Here is a 25,444-nt window from a genome sequence, read left to right as displayed (position 1 = left end):
ATTACCTGAACGTTACTTCAGAATATGATAGTTTCGTAAATGGCTAATCCACTAGAATCGGACCAAGCTAATTTTGCATGACATTTACAGTGACAAAGTGTGGAAATGTCATCATTAATTTAAAATTTCTATGAAAATATGATGTTTATTAATAATAACACTAAATTAGCTCTATTCAAGTCGTTGCTAAGTAGCTTGGTCGAAATCAAAACTAGAAACATTTTGGTACTTATAATTTTGAATAATTCAGGAATTTATTACTTACAAAAAAAACGCATTTAGAACATCGGGCTTTGATACACCGTCAAACGATTACGCGAACTATTTCCACAGAAGGTTATCAAAAATATATTCTGCTACTTAATTATCTCCCATAATTATACCAAAACTCAACCCCCTGACTTAAAATTGATATAAAACCATAGAGTTTAAGGGTGGGCCTAGTCCGCCCTACGGAGTAAGGGAAAAACGCGCATATTTTGATGTTTTGCAACCACTTAATAGCTACTTGCGACTGGACGTATAATTAAAAGCATATTTAGCCTCCAAGCTCGATAGAGCGATAAATCGATGATCCCTATTTCTATTGTGTTGAACAACAAACCTTTGCTATGCCTAACTACCTTAATGTCTTAAAAATAAAGTCGGTTTTCGAGCATCCAATGACTTTTATTGTTTGGTAAACGTTTTGAGTATTGATCATTGTGGCATTTTGCCACCAACGATTTTGGTAATGGATGTCAGCTATTATACTCTTGAGGTTTGCAACAATCGGTAATATCGTGAGAAATACTGAGATACAAAAAATTATTCAATATTTAATAGTTTTGACAAGCAGCTTCTTTTAAACGTCATTCAATGAAATAAGCGGTGTTTACAACGCCTATAACAAGAAAAAGAAAACAAAAACCAGACGTTTGATTTCATGACAAGCTAAGTAAGCTAACTTTTGAATTTTGCATGAAAAGATTGAAAAGTCAGAAACAGAGAGTCGAATTGAAAAATGAAAATGAAAAATTATTTATTTAGGTAATTATTTAGTTTTGACAATACAGTGTCATTGTTGCACTTTGACATTACAAATGCCATGCAGAAATATCTTGGTCAAACTCTACAGTACATAAACATAAACCAAGGATAATGTATCTTCTTTACGCTAACGGAGGCATGACGAAATTCAGTGTTCTTATAAATAAAATAAATAAAAATAAATATTATGGGACATTTTTACACAAATTGACTAATAGTGTTATTACTTATCTATTATACAGCATGTAAAATTTAAAAATACATAGATAGGTACCTCACTTTTGGACAAAACTTATATTTCTTTGAAGCAAGATTCCTATCACCCGAGTCAGTGGCCGAAACACTAAACACTTTCGCCTTCGAGATTAAAAGTAAATTAAACTGTCAACGTCAACTTAAGTAGCTGACCATTGAGTTTTTTATCAAAAATAACGGCCATAAAATTGAATTTATTGAGTGCACGCGACAAAAGCTTTGGCTATTTGTGATACAATGATCGGAAATGTCCCATCCCTTTACTGAACAAGATACAGACGATTTTGTACTCTAAGCTTTGAAGCGTAAGGTTGAAATTCAATTGAAGGTTTTTTTGTCTACTTGCCTATGGTTAAGGATGTCTTGTTTTATCAGTAACGATATAATTACGACCTTATTTTTATAACTTTAGAATTCAAATTCGTTTGTTACTGTGTAGGTTTTTAAATCGTTTTGTATACAAGCGGTGTGCTTGTGCTATCTAGAAGAAATTAACACCCATACTGTTAAATTATTGTTAACTCGAAGACGTAACTTTAACATTTCCTTTGTTAAAGCCGATGTTTTCTGAAAAGTGTGAGATGGACATCTTAATTGTCTTTTAGGCGACACGCTTCTAAGTAAAAAAGTTAATTTTGCTGAAACAATTTAATGAAAATTGTAATAGCCAACCCCTTTTTATACATTGATTTTTTTATAGTGACTATTAAGGTGACGTTCGGATGTCAACTTACGGCTTCGTTGTTGCCGCCTATGTATTTTATCAATTTCCTTTATAAAATGAGTGACGGACTGAACGCCACGTCATGCGGCGGCGAACGTCACGCTTGTAAATTTGGTACTTTGACGTAGTTTGCATTTTTTTAGAAACAAGCTCTTAAGTAAAAATCAAATACTTTTTATTTTTTTCAGATCCCTAGGTATGTAAGAATCCCTAAGTCCTACTTGAAGAATTAATTTCTAAATTTTGAACTATTGAAATATTAGAGCGCAAAAATTCCTACAATACATACTGCATTTTTTAAATTCGTAACTGTATATCTATTTAACCCAATTTAACTAATGAAGTCTGGCCAACTATTAGCAATCTGTCCCATACCATAAACAATAATTTCATACAAATTACCTTTGAGAATTAAAAACCGCCGCCGAAAGCCAAAACCCCGTAAACCTTTTTAGCGACATTTTAATAGGCGGAACTAGGAGCATTTTTTTGGCAAATCCTTATGGGTTATTAAAGCAAATTAGAGTCACAGTTTTAGTGGTAAAAAACGGTCAAATTTATTAGTTTCCTAAGTAATAAAATTAGGAGCTATCTTCGTATCTAAACGACTTTAGATACTACCGTGCAATGCAAAAAAAAGGCGTCTGCAAATTTGTGGAGAAGTAATAAAGTACGAGTAAGATGTGATATGTTTTGAGTTTGGAACTATTAACATCTTGTGTGTGTATAATAAGGATCAGGGCCGAATTTTCAGTCATCTTTTTGCATTTTTTAGAACGTTTTTGCTTGGGAACCACGGTGTTTGGTCACCATAACATATAAAAACCTACATATAAAAGTTCAATGTATAAATTGTGATTTGTGTCACCCGCCTATCCTGTGGTGTATTTTTAGGTATGTTTCACTGATATTTATTTTATTCCTCCGGTCAACTGAGGCTGAGAGAAAATGTTACTAGTGTTAATAAGCAAATCATTTCTTATATCTTATTTTTTTCACTAGGTACCTACATAATTATATTTCTAGATTATTTTTCTGCTTGTGTGTAAAATGTATAAAATCATCTTAAATCAATAATTCTCGGAAACAATGTAGGTACAACTGATTATAATCAGCTAAACCTCCTAAACCAGCCTACCGCCACTAAATATTTATATTTTATATAAAGTTTTGCCATAATATTAAAGTAAGTAAAGTTTTTCTAAGAAAAAAAATAATCTTAATTATAATTTCACATTAGGCAACAATCGTCTGAGTAGAGTAACACAAATTCGCGATCTTGGAGTTATTATGGACTCAAAACTATCTTTTATACCTCATCTAGACTCGGTTATAAAAAAGGCGTACAAACAACTAGGTTTCATTTTACGATTAGGAAAGCCATTTAAAAATAGTGTCACTTACAAAATCCTTTTTAACAGTTTTGTCCGCAGCCACCTCGAATTTGCCTGCGCAGTTTGGAAACCCTACCATAATGTTCATAGTGATAGAGTGGAGCGAGTACAAAAGAAGTTTGTTAGAACCCTCGATTTTAGAACTGGTCATACTCACCTTAACTATAATGAATCTCTGACACATCATAAACTCCAAACTCTTGCTAGTCGACGAGACTGTGTAGACTCTGTCCTACTTTTCAAAATATTGAATAATGTGTTAGATGTCCCCTCACTACTACATCAAATACATTTGAGAGTTCCTCATAGACGTCAGCGCCAATGTCAGAAGAAAAAAATGTTTTCCATTCCCTATAGTAGAACATGCTATGTAAAAAATGTATTTATGAGACGTGTTTGTAAACTTTTTAACGAAAATGAAAAACTTTATAGTTTAGATTTGTTTAACTGTTCCATAAATTCACTAAAACGTGCTTTTCGGTAATTAATTAAGTATGTAATTTTTCATTACTTATGTCTCTTTCCGGTAATTTAATCAATACCCATTAATTTCACTCCGACTCTCGTGAGTATACCTATATGTTCAAACTAATCTAGTACCTTATGTTTATGTTACTTTATTTTACAGACTGCAATTTTTATATATAATAAGGAAACTCCAGGTCTTAATTTAAGAAATATTTTTGTAAACCTATTTGTAAACGACTGTTTGTTTCTTCTTAAATAAATAAATAAATAAATAAGTAAGTATGGCCAAAAACTATCCATATCATTGTAAAGGCCACACGCATGAAGTTACAAAACATAAGGCGGAGCCCTAGGGCTCGCCCACCGTCCCAGTTAACTTGATATACGGCGGGCGTTGCGAATGCAGTTTTTAGAGCGCGCGTTTTGAGGATATCAATTGAATTATCGACCAATTCCAAGACTACTGCGTACTGCGTAAGATAGTTAGTACCTATTAGTTTGATATTAGATTTATACTAGATCTAGTTTAAGTAGGTAGTAAATTGTTACTTATTGGATGTTATTTTGCAAACAGGAACCAAAATACAAAAAATAAAATGGAACCTTAGTGTTCAAACATGGAGTACCTATTTTTTTTTTGGGTTGGCCCCCGTTTGCAGAAGTACGTCCAATATGTCATACCTAATACAAACAAGTCTCATGTAATCAAACTCACCACTTCATTTAAGAATTGGAAAAAGTAAAATATAATATCTTATAGGAGTTGAAATATTTTTTCATGAAAATATTTACGAAACAAAGTAGACCCCTATATCAAACATTGAAAGTTGAAACATCATTAACGTTATAACTCGGTTAAATACACACCAGCAAATGGCAAATACTCTTTCTAATAAATAAATTGAAATATCAGTTTAACTAACTATTATATAACTGCCTTCTCTAACCGTCTGAGTTAAGTAGGCCTGTAAACAATGTAAGAAAATAAACACAAACAGAAGGCGCATCAGGTGCGCGTGCGGCACGAGTCGCGCACATGGCGCGGCGCGTGCGCACGTTAAAAGAGCATAACTTTGTTCCACATGTATATATTATACGACCTTTTGTAGCTGAGTGAGAGGAGACAGTGAAAGCTCTCTTTTGACGGGACATTGTTTTTCTTATTTTGTGAGACTATGTAAAGATGACATAACCATATTTGAAATAAGTATGAGCCTATTAATATGAGAACCCCCAAAGCCTCTCATAACTTGCGACAAAATTAAGCTTAAGTTAAATTAAACTGTAAAATTTGCGAATTTAAGTTTAATCAAAAAATGGCTAGTTTTTTATTAAAATTTACTCACTACTTCTATTTAATTGACTGTTATAAGTTATCTTGATATTTATGTTATCAAACAATTAGTAAATATAATATCAGTATGTAGAAGGCGATATTTTTTAGTTTTAAATTATGTATTTAAAATTAAAAAATGTTATTGCATATGTATTACTTAGAATAACTTTGTTTATTCCAATCAAACTTAATCTAAAGCCATCTACAATCCTACATCCTCAAAATCAACCAATAATCCATCTGTCGTTTCCCGGAACTTTGTATCCAACGATTATCGTTCCAATATCCTGTTCAAATACAAATTTCGAAAATTCGCGCCACAGCCTACGCACGTGCGCGCGCACAGACAATGCGCTTTTTTGCGCACAACTACCGACTAATGAATCCTATTTCTATCTCCCTTTAACACTATTATTTTTTTATAGGTTGAAAGGGATGGGTGAAGCAACAGTTGGTGCCGCGTCTGCCGCTACCATATGTTGCTTGAGGTTACAGAAATTACCCTACACAAAGTGGGCATTTCGATCAGTTTCTATTCATTATGAACATGGGTTATTAATCGGGTTGACAGTTATGGGACAAGTTCTTCATTCAATTTTAGTTTTATTTTCTTTTCAATGGCAGTTTTGTTACCGTAATTAGAAAATTACTTTTTGCAGACAGGCCGGAGCGCCGCAGATGCAAAAAATAATCTCATTGCCTTGCAAATCTTAGTCATTAACTCGACTAAGAACTCATTAATTACGTGACATTAGGCTATGTGGGTACTCGCATAAGAACATACCTAAAAAAAAAACACTAAATGAGGTAAGTACTTAGTAACTTATAATTATACTTTTTTATGAGGTGTAGTGATTGCTTTTTGCCTATCCAAAAAAGGACTACTTTTTCGCCTAGACCAGCATGTGCGAGTGCATTCTGCCGCACTAGGCCAGTCGATTTCTTGCTATTTCCTATTAAAACAACCATTATTTCACAGCCCATTGATTGCTATCGATTTCTAAATTGTTAAACCTTTCCTCGTGTCGAAAAAACGGCAGAAATGATTATAATTGATGATTTCTGTTTGTTTCTGTGACTTTAATAACGGAGCCTGAGTTTTTTCAATTTTACGGTTACACCGTTTTGGTGTGTGGCGGAATTAAATTTCTTACTAGCGTTGTAATTACTTGGGTGAAATTGGAAAAATATGTAGGTGGGTATGTATATCCTTTCCACAGCGTACATTTGTAGGGGACGATTTAAATGATATTGTTTGATATTATTATTTTAATATGCCGTATTTTTTTTGCTTCGCGGAAAAGTAAAAGAAAAAAGTAGGTAACAAAATCATCTTTTGCACACTGATGTAAAAGAAGAAGCTTTCCAATAGTTTAAAGCAATGTTTGTAAAACTATAATTACTTTAGTTTTAACTCCATTATTCATGCCCTTAACACTTCATATTATTATTTGTCCGTGATTTGTACCTACCTCAGTCAAAATGTGGTATGACCCAGATGGAATTCTAAATAACAGACTAACGAAGAATCAGCTTAATATTAAAATATATATCTTGGTAGCCAAATACCTGGGTCAAATCCACTGGTTTGCTTAAGATAAGAAACGTATCGCGTGCTGTGATTTGTAATGAGTCTTGTGCAGTAAAGATTGTGAGTCGAACATCGTATTTCATTGAAGGCCCTCGTCATCCACGATTGAAGGTTCTGATGTGCTGCCGATAGTATGATATGCCCACAATCCTCGACGATATCATATGATACGACACAAACAACGGTAGCTTGGGCCTTGCCCCGCTGCTGGCGGCACCCTAGGTTAGGTTTTTTATAATGTGTTTATATGTATTTTTTATTGTTTTGTAAGTGTTTTTATATTTTACTTTTATATTCATATTATAAAAACCCTAGCCTAAGAAAAATGATGAATAAAGATAAATATATATTTTAAATAACGGCAAACCTAAATCATAAATACTATAGGTGTCACTTACCCGCTAATATAAGGATTTCATAACAAATTTTCATACTACGGGCATTTCCATTTAAAGTTGTACCATGACTCACTTGACGAGTTGAAAATATAATTTGGATTATTTGGTACTGTTTTATGTGATTCTATGAGTAAATATATTCTAGTTTACGAAACACAAAAGAGAAGCGTCATATTTTTTTAGCATACACCAGTTAGGATGGATTAGGAGGATTTTTGCGGTCCGTTTGGTTACAAATGGTTTTTGAAATAGTTAATAAAATACAAAATACATACTTGAAGCAAATGTTTTTATGTATAAAGCATAATAATGTTAATAAACAATCTAAAAATAATCATCATTGACCAATTTAGAACAAACATTTTTCATAAAAGGGAATTTTAGGTGCTTTGGTTACGAGGTGGCCCCAAATCGTACGATATTTTTAGGTTTATTAAATAGTTATTGGCATTACTGAGATGTAACAAATAACAATCATTAGAATTAATAAAACATGTGATTATTGTCAGAAAAATTTAATATTTTAGCTTATAAATTTTGAATAAACAATAATAAATACTTTTGAAATCAAGAGGACATTTCCAAATGGACACTCATGTAACGTAATGGACAAGGTAAAGACGAGATCACAGTAATCAATAATTTGGCCAAGTCCGAGATAGCTTGAGGCATTTAGTGTTCCGTACGGCTACCATCAGTTTGGCATTGACATAAACGATATCGTGAACGTAATTTACTTCCTATAGGTATATCTCTTTCGCACTAATATGTCAGTACGAGCGAGATGCATAGAAAGTAAATTACGTTCACGCCCACGGTAGCGTTTATGTCAATGTCAAACTGATGGTAGCCGTACCGCTCGCATCGTTACATTTTACAGAGGTTGTTTGCCTGTTTTTAGGATACCGTATTCAACTACACAAACAGAACAATAGTACAAAGTGTCTAAGTGCGAAGGCCGAAGGCCGAGCTTTAGCAAAATGTCATCGCTTTAGCACAGAGCTTTACAAGTGTCTAAATGTGAAGGCCAAAGGCCAACCTCCGCGTAGCCCGAAGGCCGGAAGCGTCCAGGATGTCAGTGCTTTAACACAGAACAATAGTACAAGTGTCTAAATGCGAAAGCCGAAGGCCGAGCTCCGCGTAGGGCCAAAGGCCCGAAGCGTCCAGGATGTTAATACTTAAACACAGAACAATAGTATAAGTATCTAAATGCGAAGGCCGAAGGCCGAGCTCCGCGTAGGGCCGAAGGCCCGAACTTCGGCTTTCGGGCCCCGAAGCGTCCAGGCAGTCAGTTCTGTGTTTAACCACTGACATCTTGCAGGCGTCGGGCCTTCGGCCCTACGCGGAGCTCGGCCTCCGGCATTTAGACACTTGTATTAATTACCTGTGTTTAGAACTGACCTCCTGGATGCTTCGGGCTTTCGGCCCAATGCGACTTCAGCCTTTGGATCTTGTGACTTAGACACTTGTACTTAAAAATACTTGGAAAAGTTACGGGAGGCGCGCGTCTGTCGGACGCTTCGGATCTTCGAATCACTCCTTCGGCCTTTGCATTTAGTTAGATTCTTGTACTATTGCTTTGTGTTTGAATACCGAAGTCGAGCATCTCGCGAATGCTTTATGTATTATAATAATTTAGAGTAAGGCCAAGCGAGCACCACGATTTTTTGTCCTGCGATAATTTTGTCGCAGAAATGCAACGTATGTGTTTATATGTTAGTGCGCGCATATGCGACAAAAAAATCGCAGCGATTTTAAAATTGTGATTTGTCACATTTTTCCGCGATTGTTCGCGACGCGATTGTCGCAAAGTGAATTGCAGCATGCGGAGTTGTATGGCCCCGCGAGCACTATGATAATAAAATCGCACCCCGGCCGGACCTCAGTCGGGAACTCGGCATTTCGCTCTCCAAACCCCAACATCTCGGCACCTGCGTCCTGCATCTCCAATGGAGTCTCAAAATGAGACGCTAGATGTTGACCATTTAATTATGGAAATAGACGGGGATCACCTTTGTGTTATAAATGCTCAAAGTCATACAGCAATCGCATATTAAAGACACGTTTCATGACAAGCGACTGGTCGACTTTTTCATTTTCATCGCAGTGCGCGCAGTGAAATTTCTGCGATATATTACAGCGCGATTCTAAAATCATGTCGCAAAAATTAATGTCGTGGTGCGCGCTTGGCCTATAATACCTTAAATTGATGTATACTCCTTCAATTTGAATTTAGAACTCATTATTATTTTTTATTTGATTTTGTTTCTAGTTCTATGCCATATATATAGACTTTAATATTATTTAGAACTGCTAAAAAACAAGATCGGCTTACTTTAAATATTTCGTCAATTTTACCTTTGTTTCTAAAAACTGTGATATTTAACTGTCATATACTATTAATGTCTTCCAAAATTATTTTCTCGTAACAGGACTGAGGGGCTACCGCGAAAACCGAAATTCGCAATTTGCGGGGATCTTTCTCTTTTACTCCAATGAAGGCGTAATTAGAGTGACAGAGAAAAATGCTCGCAATTTGCGAACTTCTATTTTCGCGGTTATAGCCCTGAATCTTGTTGCTCACCGATCCGTTCAAAAATATACATAAGTACTGAATATAATTAATAGATATTATAATTATACAATTAATACAGAAATGTAATGGTACTTAATGAAAAGGAATATTGTGTATATTGTTTCGACGAATCAGATACTCTCAATAAAATCTACATGAGGCCAAAGCTGTTCATAAATATTAAATGACTTTATTATCTCTATACGCCTTACTAACTCTATGTGTCCTATTGTGGAAAAAAAACACAACGACAGTCAAGAACGGAATTCTTAATTTGAATTTTTCAGATTTTTGAGATGCCTAGTCCATTGCTTGGAAAGCCCGTTCGAAATTGAAACTTATTTGCAATATAATAAGGTCGTATTTTGTAGATCTCTTTCATACTTATAGTAGGCTATTGAGATAAAATTAAATATCCCACAAAAATAAGCAAGCAGAATTAAACTTTGTGTCAAAGACATAAGTCATAAATTTCAATGCCAAAGTTTTAACTAAGGATGTTTCTCGCCTAATATGAATTGACCAGTGATGCATCAGTTAGCTAGCCCTAAGCAACCAAAGGTCAAGCTGCAGTTGAAAAACTAATAAAGATAAAGTTAAGCTGATAATTTTCCCGCCGTCTCCATGCTTCTATAAGTTGGGTATTGACTGGTCAGCTGCCTGTTAGCTATAGTTTTCGCGAAAATCGCCAGGACAGAGGTGAAAATTTTTGTATGAAAACTTGCAACTTTAAATGCATTTTTTGACGAAACTATTGCAGTCTAAAATGAAGTCAAAATCAGTCCATCGACTCAATTTTTTGCAAGCTTTCTAATGGTACCCCACACGATTCTTACAAATGAAAAAAGCTTCAGCCTACCCCTCTCAACCCCCTAAATTTCCCCCTTTAATAAGAAATAAGCAGTTTTGACTTATTTACAATATGAGTGGTGGTAATTGCTATAACTGTTCCAAATTTTAGGTATCTATGTCAAACGGTCTCTGAGAAAAACGTATTTAACTGATTTGCAAGACCGAAGTGATCCCATAAGTGTTCCGTAAACAAAGTTTTGTACGGAACACTAAAAATTTACACAAATACTCAGTAAATAAAAAAAGAACTACAAAATATATACCAAAATCAGTAGATAGAGTTTTAAACATAACAACTCTTTTTCATCAATACACATTCTTCAACATTTAAACTATGCCAGGAATGCATTATTTGGTGTTGCCTTCATAGAAAAAAAATGTGTAAAAGTCCATCAAAAATAGAAGTCGGTGAAGGGGACAGTACTACGGAGTGATTTTATTATATCTAAAAACCTGATTTTAAGTAAGAACAAGACCGAAGTGATCCCATAAGTGTCGGAACACTTAATAATAAACAAAGTTTTGTACGGAACACTAAAAAACTGATTTCTTGTGCATTAAACTTAATAAATGATGTGTCTATATAATATATTTCAATAAAAAATAATCATTTGCCTAGTTAAAAAATTCGTCTTAAGAGTAAAACGCAAAAAATGTAAGGGGACATGCGAAAAACTCGAGGGTACAACTTTAAATGGAAAATGCCCATTTAACCAAAACTTAAAACTTTCTCTTACCTAAAGGACAGTCGAATCGTTAATGACTTTCTACCTACATTGCCAGCAATAACCTAACTCAAACTCATTAACCAAGCAGAATCACACAAAAAACATCAAATCAAAGACAAAAAAGGTGATCAGTAGGGATCAAAAGTCCCGCGGGCACAAATGACGAAGATTATATCAGAGCAAAGCGCGAACTAAGTATAGTATAAGGACAAAGTTAAACGGACGTTTAGGGGCAAGTCTGTGAGGGTAAAAGGGTTGTGTTTACGTAATAGATTGACATTGATTAGATGTTTGAAAAAATTTAGTATCGTTTGCAGACGTATTAATAGTTTAGATGTGTTTAGAACTCAGCTATAGAGGTATACCTGAGATATAGAGGTATACGGGATATAGTTTAAATATTGTGTTTAAGAAAATTCAAAGTTATTAGTTATAATAGTTATAGTATTTTCCTATCTCCGTGTGTAAGAAAGAACACTGGATAAAAAACGGAGACTTTTTTTCAATTCAAATTTATTTTTGTAACTAAAAGTTACACGATGTCATGTTTCTTTGTGTAGGATGGGATCATAATTTTTGAACTTTGTTACAGCTGCTGATAGTCTTACTAACATCAGTACCTATACGAGCAAGTAAAAAGTTTAACAATTGTCCCTGTTCTACGTACTTACCTACTACTCGTATAGTATCAGTCATATCGTAGTTGTGTTTTAAAGGAATTTTTGTTAGGTAAAAGTGAAACTATATCTACTTTTGTTGTAGACTGGTCTAACAAACCAACCACTTTAACAACTAAGAATTATTTGCCTGCATTTAACAAATTCTATCTTGAGAGTTTATTTTGTAATCCTAACGTATTTATTATTGATGTCTAACATAATCAATACTTAAACGAAAACTCCGAAATTCCACGTTAACCTATTGAAGTGATTATAAAATCGTAAACTGGATGAAGTCATTTGGTCAAGTCCCTTGTTTGTTTAGCATTAAATATTATAATAGACTAAAAACTCTGTAAATAAAGGGTTCAGCTTTATTAAGCTAACATATGGGCTTTTTTTATTTAGCTAAATTCAAAATCGTTGTTGATTTAGGTAAACGAGGGGGTTTGAAAAATTTAGTGATTCGAGCGGCGGGCGCTTTCAAATTTGTAGCGACGAAATGTTATGGGAATGATAAAAATTAAATGGTTGACGCAGTTTGTAAATGAATAACATAATTATGCTGATGTACCTATATAAAACTGTATGATAAAGAGCCCGTCTATGCTAACTTTATGCAGACTTTCTTTGAAGTGACTAAGTGTGAAAGTGCGACTTTAATAAACATCGTATTCTCATAGGAATTTTCCTTTAATGGCAGCACTCAGTAGTTTTAGTAGCACTTCACAACTCTCATTGCAAAGTAGGTACCTATGTGCAAACTTTGCTAGGTGAAATTCGGCTAACTGGAAATGATGGGCCTTTATAGCCTTCGCACGATCTCCTTGAATTAGGGTAACATTCCATTTCCAACGACAGCTGCACTACTGTCAACTTTACTATGGAAATTGACAATGACAGCGACGCGTTCGGTACCGGTAGTGCAGCTGCGGTTAGAAATGGAATGTTACCATTAAGCTCCAAAATCGGCGTCGTAATATTTTGTTAGGTTTCTCCATATTTATGCGTAAGCAAATAAGTATTTATTTACAGGTCCCTCGGATTGTTAATGCGATCAGTCTATTTAATGAACCAATCAATTTAAAAAGACATTATTTTAATTCCCGAATCCGCTACACCGACAATCAAAAGCCTACCGAAAATTTCAACATGTCACTGACCTACATCAAGACAAAACTTAAAAATCAGCGAAATATCTTTCGGTTTCGGTAGCGACGTCCCGCTGCCACCGCGGTGTTGGCAGCGCAAAAAATTGATTGATTCGCGAAAAAAAATGGCGGACCATTTCACTTTCTAGCTTTGGATGTTCGATTATGCACGCCCACTCAGCGGTCGCCTGTTGATATTGATATGCGTGACAGGTTGAAAAAATGTGCGAATGTAGGTACAAGCTACCGCCGGAGATAGAGTCTTAACTTTGCATGACAAGTGTGGAATTGTCCTCAATGTGCAACTTCTATAGAAATATGATATTTATAATTTTTCCTTGCATCAATTCCTACAGTTCCGAAAGCTTTGATGTTCTCGAACAATTCTTCCCCTGCCTAATAGAGCGACTCTACGAGCGTGACATTTTTGTGACAATAACTGGACATACAGAGATTTAATATCAATTAGCCGTTTCTGTTTCAAAAAGTGAAAGACATTGAATAATAATAGTTTCCTACTTGGTGAATCTTGGTCTATTTCTTTCTGGGTGGTGTTTATGTATCTCTAGCATTAATATCTTTTTCCTGTTACCCCTATATGTTTTGCAATAAACGATATTTAACAAGTAGCCAACTCACCGTCAATTCACATGCATGATTCTCTGATTAAGTCATTTCGTTGATGCCTGATACTTGACTAAATCACACCGTCATTTGACGTTCCGCAGAAATCTCCAATGACACAATCAAGCCGTGAGTTTAACGGTATCCTTAAGCTTATTTGTACGTTTCTATGTTTTATTAACGGTAATTTGAGTTCTGTTTGAATTTAGGTCAAGTGTAACAAAGTATATTTAATCTGCCTTAATATTATGCCAATGGTATAGTTGAAGGAAGAAATATACCAGTCAAAACGATAACCCTCTTTTTGCTTTGCCGTAGTCGGGTAAAATGTATTTAAAGTACACCGATTTAATTAGGCTTAATTAGGGTAATTAGGATTTAATTAGGCTTTTGCTGCCAGGGCACTTTGCAATAAAATCGTGTAATGTAAATAATTAACTGACATAAAATTTATTGCTGTGACAGATATCAAAATTTACTTCTCAGTGACCAGCCAGTAACTTTATCAATTGACATAATGCGTTTTAATTTCTACCCACCACTATAGCCCCCAAAATCATGGTGACCAAATTTACCTAAACCTCTCATTCCCACTACATAATTAATGATAACACAACAACAAAAACATATAAATACAATTTAATAAGTCAATCGTCAAAAAAACACGAAATCAATCGTAAGAAAAAAAACTTTTTACACTCTGGCAACCGCGAATAATGTAGCCACGGGGCGCGCAGTTCGAAATTCAAATCGAACACAACAATGGCACCCAACCGTTCGCGCCTTTTGACGCGGGCGCGAATGACATCTAAGGAATTAGGGAATAAAAAAAAACTTTTGTACTTGCCTACGTCCTGCCACGGGCTACTGAGTTAACAGGTTTATTAAATTAATGATTTTCGTAATTTAATTAAGATACGTTCAAGTGTGAAGGGATGTTACGATGATAGTTAGATACTTTTATAATTTATTGAATGCAGATTCGATTAAATATATGGCTACTGTACAGTGTACACTGTAGGTACTTGTACATTTTAAGCTTCAATTTTTAGTGCGAACTAATTAATTTAAGAAAATAAATACGCCGAGCTCTGCTGAATCTTGACGTGAATAAGGCCAATGGACCAGACGGTATACCTGCACGTGTACTAAAGCAGTGTGCGCCTGAGTTGTCTTCTGTACTGACACGCCTGTACCGCCTCTCTCTCCAAACAAGAACGGTGCCGAAATCCTGGAAGCTTGCAAACGTGCAGCCAGTACCCAAGAAGGGTAGTCGTGCTGATCCCTGCAATTACCGACCAATCGCCATTACCTCCATGCTCTGTAAAGTCATGGAAAGGGTACTTAACGGCAAACTGCTGGCATACCTCGAAGCAAATGATCTGCTCAGTGACCGTCAATATGGCTTTCGCCGAGGTCGGTCTACTGGGGATCTTTTAGCGTATGTCACGCACTGCTGCGGCGAGGCCATCGAGAGGAACGGTGAAGCGCTTGCTGTTTCACTGGACATCTCGAAGGCCTTTGACAGGGTTTGGCACGCAAGTCTCCTTAGCAAGCTTCCTGCTTACGGCATCCCTGCTGATTTTTGTAGCTGGCTATCTGATTTCTTGAGTGAACGGTCGATCAGAGTAGTTATTGATGGCTGCTCTTCGGACCTCATGGCCATTGACGCCGGTGTTCCTCAGGGGTCTGTTCTCTCCGCAACCCTTTTCCTGCTCCACATTAACGACATGCTGCAACCCAGCATTGTAGGTTATGCAGATGACAGTACGGTTGTTGAGAGATATTTGGCTAGTGCAGGGGACAGCAGGGAGGATATACGTTCACAGAGAGAGGCCATGGTTGAGCGAATGAACTTGACCCTTAGTCTCGTTTCCCAGTGGGGTGATGACAATCTGGTCACGTTCAATGCCTCCAAAACGCAGGCGTGTCTATTTTCCGCTAAACGGAGTCCATTCGACCTGACTCCTTCTTTCCGGGGTGCATCTGTACCTATTACCGACAGCCTGGAACTCCTCGGCATGGAGCTGAGTTCAGTCCTCGGCTTCGGCAGCTTCATTGAGTCTAAAGCACAAACTGCGGCCAGAAAGCTGGGCGTCCTGAATAAGGTGAAGCGATACTTCACACCTGGACAGCTTCTAACACTTTACAAAGCTCAAGTCCGGTCGTGTATGGAGTATTGCAGCCACCTGTGGGATGGCTCAGCTAAATACCAACTCGCCGCTTTGGACTCAGTGGAGCGCAGAGCCAGGAGGATGATTGGCGACAAGAAGCTAACGGCTAAGCTTCAGACTTTGGCCCATCGGCGGAAAGTCGCCAGCCTGTCGGTATTCTACAGGTTGCACTTCGGGGAGTGTGCCCAAGAGCTACACGAGCTCATTCCACCGTCCCCATTCTACCATCGGACTTTTAGACGCACGGCCGGTTTCCATCCTTACTTGGTAGATATCCCGCCAATTCGCACTAAGCGCTTTGCTTCTACTTTCCTTATGCGCACTGCCAAGGAATGGAATTCCTTGCCGGCGTCTATATTTCCGTGCTCTTATAACCCGGCAACCTTCAAATCAAGAGTGAACAGGCACCTTCTGGGCGAGCTCGCTCCATCGTAGGCCACGTCTACGCCTTGGCTAGTCTGTGGCCATGAGTAAACCCATGCATAATAAAAAAAAAAAAAAAAAAAAAACAAACCGGGCAAGTGCGAGTCGGACTCGCGCACGAAGGGTTCCGTACCATAATGCAAAAAAAAAACAAAATAAAGCAAAATAAACGGTCACCCATCCAAGTACTGACCCCTCCCGACGTTGCTTAACTTTGGTCAAAAATCACGTTTGTTGTAAGGGAGCCCCATTTAAATCTTTATTTTATTCTGTTTTTAGTATTTGTTGTTATAGCGGCAACAGAAATACATCATCTGTGAAAATTTCAACTGTCTAGCTATCACGGTTCGTGAGATACAGCCTGGTGACAGACGGACGGACGGACGGACGGACGGACGGACGGACGGACGGACAGACGGACAGACGGACGGACGGACAGCGAAGTCTTAGTAATAGGGTCCCGTTTTACCCTTTGGGTACGGAACCCTAAAACGTACAATAACCAAAAAAAATTATATTTATAAACACTTAATTATAATTACGATCCAATTTTAATAAGTCATCGTCTTTTTAGATTAATCTTAGACCAAGAAAAGTCTGCAGCGATTTTGATAGCCCACGCAGTGCAAGTGTTATTTTAAACGTCAAACTTCTATGAAATTATGACGTTATATACGTATACCACTTGCACTGCATGGGCTATCAAAATCGCTGCAGACTTTTCTTGATCTAACTCTATTCACTTGCTACGTCATAAATACATACTTACTTTACTCTTTGGTCATAAACATACATAATAATTATTAGGTAAACCTTACTTTACCTACCTAAAAAATCGAAATCATGACATTTGTCTTCTGCCAAATGTCACTTTTCTGACATGAATACATATGATAAAAACATAAAAACCTATTGAAAATTCTTACGAGACATGGTATAGGGATAACTTTAACCGTATTTGCTCATGGGCCGGAATTAGACAGAATTCAAGATGGGCTCGGTGGAAGGTGACGCGAAGAATGAATTGTTCAACCCGGATTCCGTGCCTGACATATCCGTAGGTAAATAATGGTACAATTTTATTAATAGGTCATTTCTTTGTGTGTACATGTGTGTTGGGTTGGGTTATGTTCTCCTGTTGACGCTGTACTCTGCGTACAACATCACATACCTACTATAGACAATAGACATACCAACGCAGTTGCTGCGTTGGTGTGGACACCTTGTTACGCATGCCACCATCAAGATTGCCTAAAGTTGTGTTTTACTCCGAGCTAGCTTCGGGTAAACGCAAGGCCGGTGGACAATATCTACGGTACAAGGACGTCCTGAAACGCCATCTGTCGGCCACCGGCATATAGTGTGAGTTGTGGGAGGAGCTTGCAACTCGGAGATCGGACTGGCGAACTGCGATCAACACTGGTCTCAACGATTTCGAAAGTGCACGCCTCGAAGATCTTGACGCTAAACGCCAATCGATTTCGAAAATCTGGGCCCAAGCCCTCCTACACAGTACGACTCAAATGGCGAGCTTTACTGCATGTCTTGCGGCCGGAAGTTTAAAACAAAACTCGGTTTCGCAAGTCACGTTCGAGCCCATGCACGTCAGGTTTTACTGAATACCTGATCTGATACTGATTTATCCGGGTGTCGCCGTCGACGGATACATCTGGGAGGACATCATCATCATCACTATAGACATATTGCAGTGCCCGTATCACATGATTCTTAGCTTTTGGCTTTAACTGGAAACCAAAGAAAGTAAGGAAAATAAAACCAAAATGTGCAAACTAGGACTTGGCACCCATATTCTTTTTCCGGTAAAGTCAATATTGAACTTGGCTCTCATTTCACATTTATATTTTTGAAGGGATTACTAGCACATGATTAAGTGGCACTTTTCCTCCCAGCTATTGGGGATCAAATGTCAAAGTGGCACTTTTCTGTTCTAGGACACTGTTTTTGTTATTTTGCATTCTTATTTTAGCTTGAATTATATTTTAAAACATAATAATTGTGTCAACATTAAGATTTTTTTATTTTCCTCGTAACTACTGATGTGTCACACGGTATCAAAATTATTTCGTCTTGGGCGTTAACACTTGAATCCCTCATTACGCTCAGGATTCAATGGACGCCCTTGACGGAAATATATCATTATGATCCCTTGTAACACAAATAACAATTGTTTTAATTAATATGGATTTACGCGAAGTACGTACCTAACGTCTGATTTTATTAATTATTTGAAGACCAAAGCCTAACCGAGTTTTATCCTAAACTTCCAGAAGACGCATTGGATCTACGCAACGAACCCCGTGACTATGCGTACCACGCAAAGGCAGCTTCTTACTTGGTGTCACCTACCTGGCCCTCCGAACCCTCGACCACTGCCCTTGAGGTAGGTACATTACTATACACGTGCGAAAAGTAGGAAATTCGCAACGTGTGGCGACTACCAATAAATTTTTGGGAACTTATATGTACGAAACATCTGATATTTACATTTACCAGTCGAATTTCGGTGAAGGAAAACATCGTGAGGAAACCGGACTAATCCCAATAAGACCTAGCTTACCCTCTGCGTTTGAAGGTCAGATAGCAGTCGTGCCTAGCCTAAAAACTAGTGCCTTTCTTGCTCCACTTGGCAGCTGATCCCAGGCTCCCATGAGCCGTGGCAAAATGCCGGGAAATGCGAGGAAAATGGTGTCGGTTGATGATGGGTCGATCAACTATTTCTTGTTGTTATTCTGTCCCATCAGCCAGTAGACAATAGTAGCATAGTTTGTTAGAAGACCTGCAGTGCTATCTATACCATTTTCTACAAACGTGCTTAGTAAATGTCCCATTATGGAAAGGCCTTATAACTACCAAAAAAAACATGTTTGGTTCATTTAAACACGAAAAATATAGTATTTTGAGAGTAACCCAGGAGACCATCACCATGGCAACTAGTGACAAGAAAAAGTTGATTTAACCTAACCATTTCTGTAATATTCAAGCCGGACCTGATAAGACGGTCTACATCCTACATCTTGACGCGGTCCGACCACCTAGAGAGCAATGTCGACAACTGGATGGCTAACGAGGGTCCTGCTGAAGACAGAATGTTTAGAAGAAATGCGTAAGATGTCTACTCTTAAGGTTCCGTCACACAGGCGCGTTTTTTGAGCGGGGCGAGAGGGCGGCGTGACCGTTTTGTGTGTAAAAGCGGCGCGCGCCGCTCTCGCGCCTGTGTGACGGAGCCTTTAGCTTTATTGACCGAGCGGAAGCGAAGGTCTCCGTTTCAGCTTGGGCAAGAATTATTTCGTATGCCCGGATGTTCTATGTGAGTATATACAAGAATGATTAATAAATATATATATTTCTGCGCTCCCGAGCACGTATTTCCATCTCGCTCACGCTTACGCTCAGGAGAGTGAGAGAACACGATCTTAAGGCTTCGTCACACAGGCGCGTGTTCCGGGCGGGGCGTGAGCGTTTTTTCATATAATGCCCGGAAAACGCGCCTGTGTGACGGAACCTTTACTGGGCCTTAATGTCATTCGTCCTATTTCAGGACGGTAGTCGTACAAGCAAACCTGGCCGAGAATCAGGGAGCTCTGGCGAGTTTTTGGTTTGTACAATAATGTTGATCTTCTAAATACCTTCCCTTTACCTTTTTTACCTTTTCACCGCCAAAAGTAGGTATGTATACATTTATTCGGATAGGTATATAATGCGGTAAACGCTGTTATGTTTAGTATCGTAGAAGAAGCGTGTACTCGTGTAGTGCACCAACTGTAGGAGGCAGCACAAGAGCCCCAGTTTATTATACATATGTATAATTGTATACATATTTACCTACATATACGATGGAAAATAATAAATGCACTATATTCAGTGGCGGATTTGCAGTCTTTGCCGCCCTAGGCCCCAGGCCTTGTAGCCGCCCCTTTCTCAGCATCACCCATCATATTGACTACATTTAGGTCAGGCAACGAAAAAGTATAGAGGGTAATGCTTGAGAAACATTTTTAATTTAGTAACTTTATTTGGACTCTTTAGGAGGTGAACATATCAAAAGTCCCCTTGAGCGGGGGTAGGGGAGTTTGGTTTGAAGGTCACATTTTTTAGTTTTCCGCTTATTAGGTAAATCTCAGAAACTATACGTCCTTGTGATATGATCATGGGAACATAGGTTTTGCGAAAAAAATAAGCAAATACTTACCTATTCATTTTAAGTGACAGTTTTACCAATAGCATTGACTTTTAATGTACCTACAAAAAATCTAAAAAAGAAACAAGAAAAACATTTTTTTTGCTATACCTATAAAAACTCATATAAATTTATTTTCCCTTCTTTTGGCCTCCAGCGAATTCCAGAGAAGTTTAAAGGACAAGTTAGTAGGTCTTTAGACCCAGTACTTTCAGAGATAAAGAGGGGAGGGGAATGGTCATTTTTTGCCTATTTTCTTGAATAACTGCTAAACTATTTATCCTAAAATTATGAAAAAAAATATATTATATTTGAGATTCTTACAATGAGCTCCTTGATTTGATATGTAACACGATATAGTTTGAAAAACTTTAATTTTTAATTTTCTCATTTACCCCCCAAAAATGGCCTCCATATTTAAAATTCATTTATTTACGTTATACGTCCATCTTTGGGTCACAAACCAAACATACATATGTGTGCCAAATTTCAACTTAATTGGTCCAGTAGTTTCGGAGAAAATAGGCTGTGACAGACGGACAGCCAGACGCACGAGTGATCCTATAATGGTTCTGTTTTTTTCCTTTTGAGGTACGGAACCCTAAAAACGGGGCCCTCAAGATATCAAAAAACTTGTAGCTTGTAGCAAATTTTACCCGCTTTCATTTTGTATAATGAGCATGTCATTAGAACGCATAGTTTTCGAGATATGTATAAGCGAAAAACCGAAAAATGTGACCTTCAAACCCCTTTCTTCCCCCGGCTCAAGGACTACGGCCGGGGACTTTTGATATGTTCACCTCCTAGATAGTCCAAATAAAGTTAGGTATGTACGAAGTCAAATTAAAATTGTGTTTCATGCATTTCCCTCTATAGGTACCTTTTTTGAGAATTCATTGCCTGGCCTAATTTTGAGTTATTTTTTGTTATCATCAGCGAATTTTTTTGTCACAATTTGCCGCCCCTAATATTTTGCCGCCCTAGGCCCGGGCCTACTGTGCCTTATGGGAAATCCGCCACTGACTATATTCTGTACCTACTAAATTCTTTTTGATAGAAGTGAAGTGAAGGGAAGTAGATGCGCATCCACTATAACTCCAACCTACAACTTATCTGCTTTGCCTAAAGGTTGACTGGTGGAGAATGCCTTATGGCATTAAGTTCGCCTTTTGTACAGTGTATTTTCTCATGTGCAATAAAGATTAAATAACTAAACACACGACTTTTGCTACAGGTACATGTTAGCATTGATGCCTCTGGTAAACCTCCACCGACAGGGATGGTGCAGCCCAAGGAATGCCGTCCTGTAAGTATTTAAGTTTTTATTAAAAATTTACATAAAAGAAAACTTTTGCTAAGTTGTACTACTAGCGCCATCTCGCGGTTTTGTGGTGACGGTGAACGACGAACTTTTATTATTTTTACCTGCGCGAAACGCTAAGCTAGCTCGACGTTAAGAAGTTACACGGGAAAACCGCGAGATGGCGCTGTTGTCAATGTTACGTTTAGTTCATTTCTTTAAGCACAGATGGCAGTTAATTCAGATTTGTAATAAACAGTAATAATCGTAATAAATATTAGTAGGTATTAGTAGCAAAAATTTCTAGTGTAGTCTTTGTTTTATTTTTTATAATTTGTTTTTCTCATTGCAGGATAGTATTGAATATTATCGAAGTCTTCGCCACGTGGATGAAACAAAAGATTTCCTTTTTGCGAACACAGATGTCTCGGGTAGATATCGATCAGGTAGCCTCGTCCAAGCAATCTTAATAAAACTGCAGGATTATTAATGCCCAATGTTCTTGTAATGCTCAATGCCAGTTTTTGAAATGAAATGAAACACTCTTTTTTACTTTTGTTGAGTTGTCGGAATTCGTGGGAAAAACATTTAAACCACAATAAAATAAGATGCTCTTTATTGAGACCATTGGGAAGAAAGCGGTTAATTCAAATTGTTTGTAAAAAGTCGATTTATTTGATATTGCCATAACCCTTCGATGGCTAGGAACCCTGAGGTTGTGAAATGTAAATGCTCGTGAAAAAGGGTACAAGTCAAGGCTCGGAACCGGTTTTCTCTTCATACAAAAAATACCGGTATTATTACTTTCTTTGGGTTATTATTTCATTTTTAATGGGACAATCTTATAATACGAAGTCGTTACCTACGAGTAAATACATAAAGTAAAGAGCATAAAATAATAAATAATCTTGGACTATTTCGGGGTTTAGAAAAAACCGGTTCCGAACCTACATGTCTCGGACAGCGCAGGTGTAAAAGGGTGTTAGAGTCAGACCAAGAAGAGTCTGCAGCCACAGACTACATTTATTTATAGTTACTTTATGCTGCAGCGGATTTGATAGCCCACGCAGTGCAAGTGTCATTTTAAACGTCTAACTTCTATGAAATTATGACGTACTATAAATAAAATAACACATGCACTGCGTGGGCTATCAAATCCGCTGCAGATTTTTCTTGGTCCGACTCTACATAGTTCCACGTGACACTAGGGCCACAGAATGTAACCTTTAAAAATATTAATTATTATTTTAACAGGTACTCCACGAATGTTTCGTACTAGGGATGGACGTTATCCTGGCGCTGCAAATGATCACCTTTTTACTGCTTTCCTATTACCAGGTCTCTTTATAACCAACTAAAATCACTGCAAATGTATCCTTTTTTATTAAAAACTGTTATTTTTTATCAATCAAGTTCCCCTTTTTAATTAAAGCTGTTTAAAGTGAATCCTGATCTGTGGGTTTTTTTTTATGAATACATATAAAATTTACCTTATCGACACCGTGTCAAACACAAAATCTGTCACTCGGACGCCACGTCACCGAAGTGTCAACTAAAATTGAACTTTATGCATATGCACGTAGGTCTATGTTGCTTTGTGGTCTGTGACCGATACATCCGTCTTTGGCGTTAAACCTGCGGTGCAGATATATCGGTCATTGGCGTCCAAAAGTTTAATATTCTAATTGTAATAAGCTCACGATCGGCTCTCTCACTAGCCAGTGCATACTCAGTCGCCGAGGCGGAATCCGGCTAGGACAGGATTATTTGCCATATTCAAAACAACAAGTGTTTCATAATTATTTAATATAATCTGAACAAGTCGCATCCACTAAACATTATACATTACACAATAAATCAACAATGAACTAAACATTACATGGACTCAGTCGCTTAATTTAAGCATTAGAATGAAAAGATACAACAGTCCGGCCTCGGCAATAAACATATCATATGCATTCGCTCTCAGATATATCGGAGCGGCTAAGGCGCTCACAAATATCTGAACACGCCTCTATTACCACGCACCGATATATCTGATGGCGACTTTATATACAGCAAGGCTCGAAACCGGTTTTTTTAAATCCCAAAATAGCCCAATATTTTTAATGGTACTAAATCATGTATTTAGGTAACAACTCCGTATTATTAGATTGTCCCATTAAAAATGAAATAATAACCCAAAGAACGTAATAATACCGGTATTTTTTGACTGAAGGATAAACCGGTTCCGAGCCTTGATATACAGTTTTATAACCGTGATTAATACTAGTATAATTATGTACAGTTAGCAGCAGAAGTTTTCAAAATAATCTGAGCACAACTTTGTTTGAGCAGGTTTGCAGTTGCACCACAGATCTACAATGTAGAAGATTGCCTCTCAAATATGACTGTACCCTTGACTCATGACTCATGACTGTACGTAACTGTATAGTATAGCGCCGTCTTCTAACTCTATCTACTAGCTAGACATTTTGCTGAACTAAATTAAATAATTTCCTATTAACCACAATTACTTAGTGTAATGCATATAATTGTAGTCTTACGTTGAAGTAAGAACTTACAGATTAAGTTCTATAACAGTATATGTTTGAAAAGTTTTCTATTTAAGCGCTCGTATGCCGGAATGCAGATCCCCGTACAAGGACGCGTAAGGAGAAGTTGAAAGATAATTTATTTTTTCTACTCGTGTACTTTTATCTGTCATTTACATAGTCACGAACGAACATATAAGGGCATACATTATTAATACTCCTTAAAAGTCTATAGTCTATTGCCCAAAAAAGCACTTGTGTCGTTTTAGAGACATTACGATACGGTAAGCTAGTGCAAGGTAGCAGGTGCCACATAACGGTACATTGCTACCAACGTGACAAACGATTGAATGCATACGGTTTTTATTAAAAAAGAAACAAATTTGTACTGAGTTCATTGCTACCAACATAATAAAAAATACTTTTATACCCTACAGCACCACGACCCTGGTGCGGTGCGGTAGTGTGTAACGGCTTTAAAAAAACATAACCATAGACATTACTCGTTTGTTTCTCGTTTCCCGCCTTTCCCGGTAATTTCTTGTTCTTTGAGTACTTTGCGTTACTATTTGTTTTGCGTTCATAAAAAGTGTTGAAAATGGACAAAGAGGACAACATCGTTTCTACACCTGAAGAAATATCCGCTGCAGCACAAGCAGCGACCGAAAATTTGTTGCCTAAATACTAAACGCAGCACCTATACGACAAATCTTACGAGAAGTTCATGGCGTGGAGATTGGAGCACAAAACTTCGTCATTCTCTGAAAACGTCTTTGGTGTATTTTCAAAGACTAATTGGAAGCACCGGATCAGATCTATCTTTTAAGCAAGGTTGGTATATGTTACAAAAAATTTTGATTTAGGGTACACAGTACAACGAGCTATATTTATGTACATTTTATATTTTTGCATTGAAACTGAATATTATTTAATTCTCCTTTTTCTTGTTACAGGTTGCAGTAATATTTGGTATTATGGGTGCTTGTCGCAGACAACAGTTACATACATATAGTAATTACCTACTATCAAAA

General features: G+C 37.2%; 2 protein-coding genes across 2 annotated transcripts in view; both read left to right on the top strand.

Annotated features, from left to right (window-relative positions):
• The window catches only part of LOC134673969 (synaptic vesicle glycoprotein 2A-like), a 396,395-nt gene that overhangs the window by 89,269 nt on the left and 281,682 nt on the right, over nt 1-25,444 (top strand). The gene's annotated exons all lie outside the window — the stretch shown is intronic.
• Nucleotides 17,277-23,298, top strand: LOC134679567 (uncharacterized). Its single transcript, XM_063538525.1, has 7 exons — nt 17,277-17,442; nt 18,670-18,782; nt 19,384-19,505; nt 19,941-19,997; nt 21,814-21,885; nt 22,232-22,325; nt 23,134-23,298. Exons 1-7 carry the CDS (start codon nt 17,373-17,375, stop codon nt 23,227-23,229), a joined length of 624 nt encoding a protein of 207 aa, XP_063394595.1. The 5' UTR covers nt 17,277-17,372; the 3' UTR covers nt 23,230-23,298.

Source organism: Cydia fagiglandana, chromosome 2, assembly GCF_963556715.1.
Source record: "Cydia fagiglandana chromosome 2, ilCydFagi1.1, whole genome shotgun sequence".
NCBI lineage: Eukaryota > Metazoa > Arthropoda > Insecta > Lepidoptera > Tortricidae > Cydia > Cydia fagiglandana.
Note: the sequence above shows the minus strand (reverse complement) of the source record. Positions and strands in the feature narration are given on the sequence as shown.

What these genes read in the sequence shown, in the direction of transcription:
- LOC134679567 (XM_063538525.1), top strand. Translation starts at nt 17,373, where the DNA reads ATGGGCTCGGTGGAAGGTGACGCGAAGAATGAATTGTTCAACCCGGAT. An exon ending in GGAGCTCTGGCGAGTTTTTG is followed by an intron (nt 19,998 to 21,813) that starts GTTTGTACAATA and finishes CTTTTGCTACAG; the next exon opens with GTACATGTTAGCATTGATGC. An exon ending in AGCCCAAGGAATGCCGTCCT is followed by an intron (nt 21,886 to 22,231) that starts GTAAGTATTTAA and finishes TTCTCATTGCAG; the next exon opens with GATAGTATTGAATATTATCG.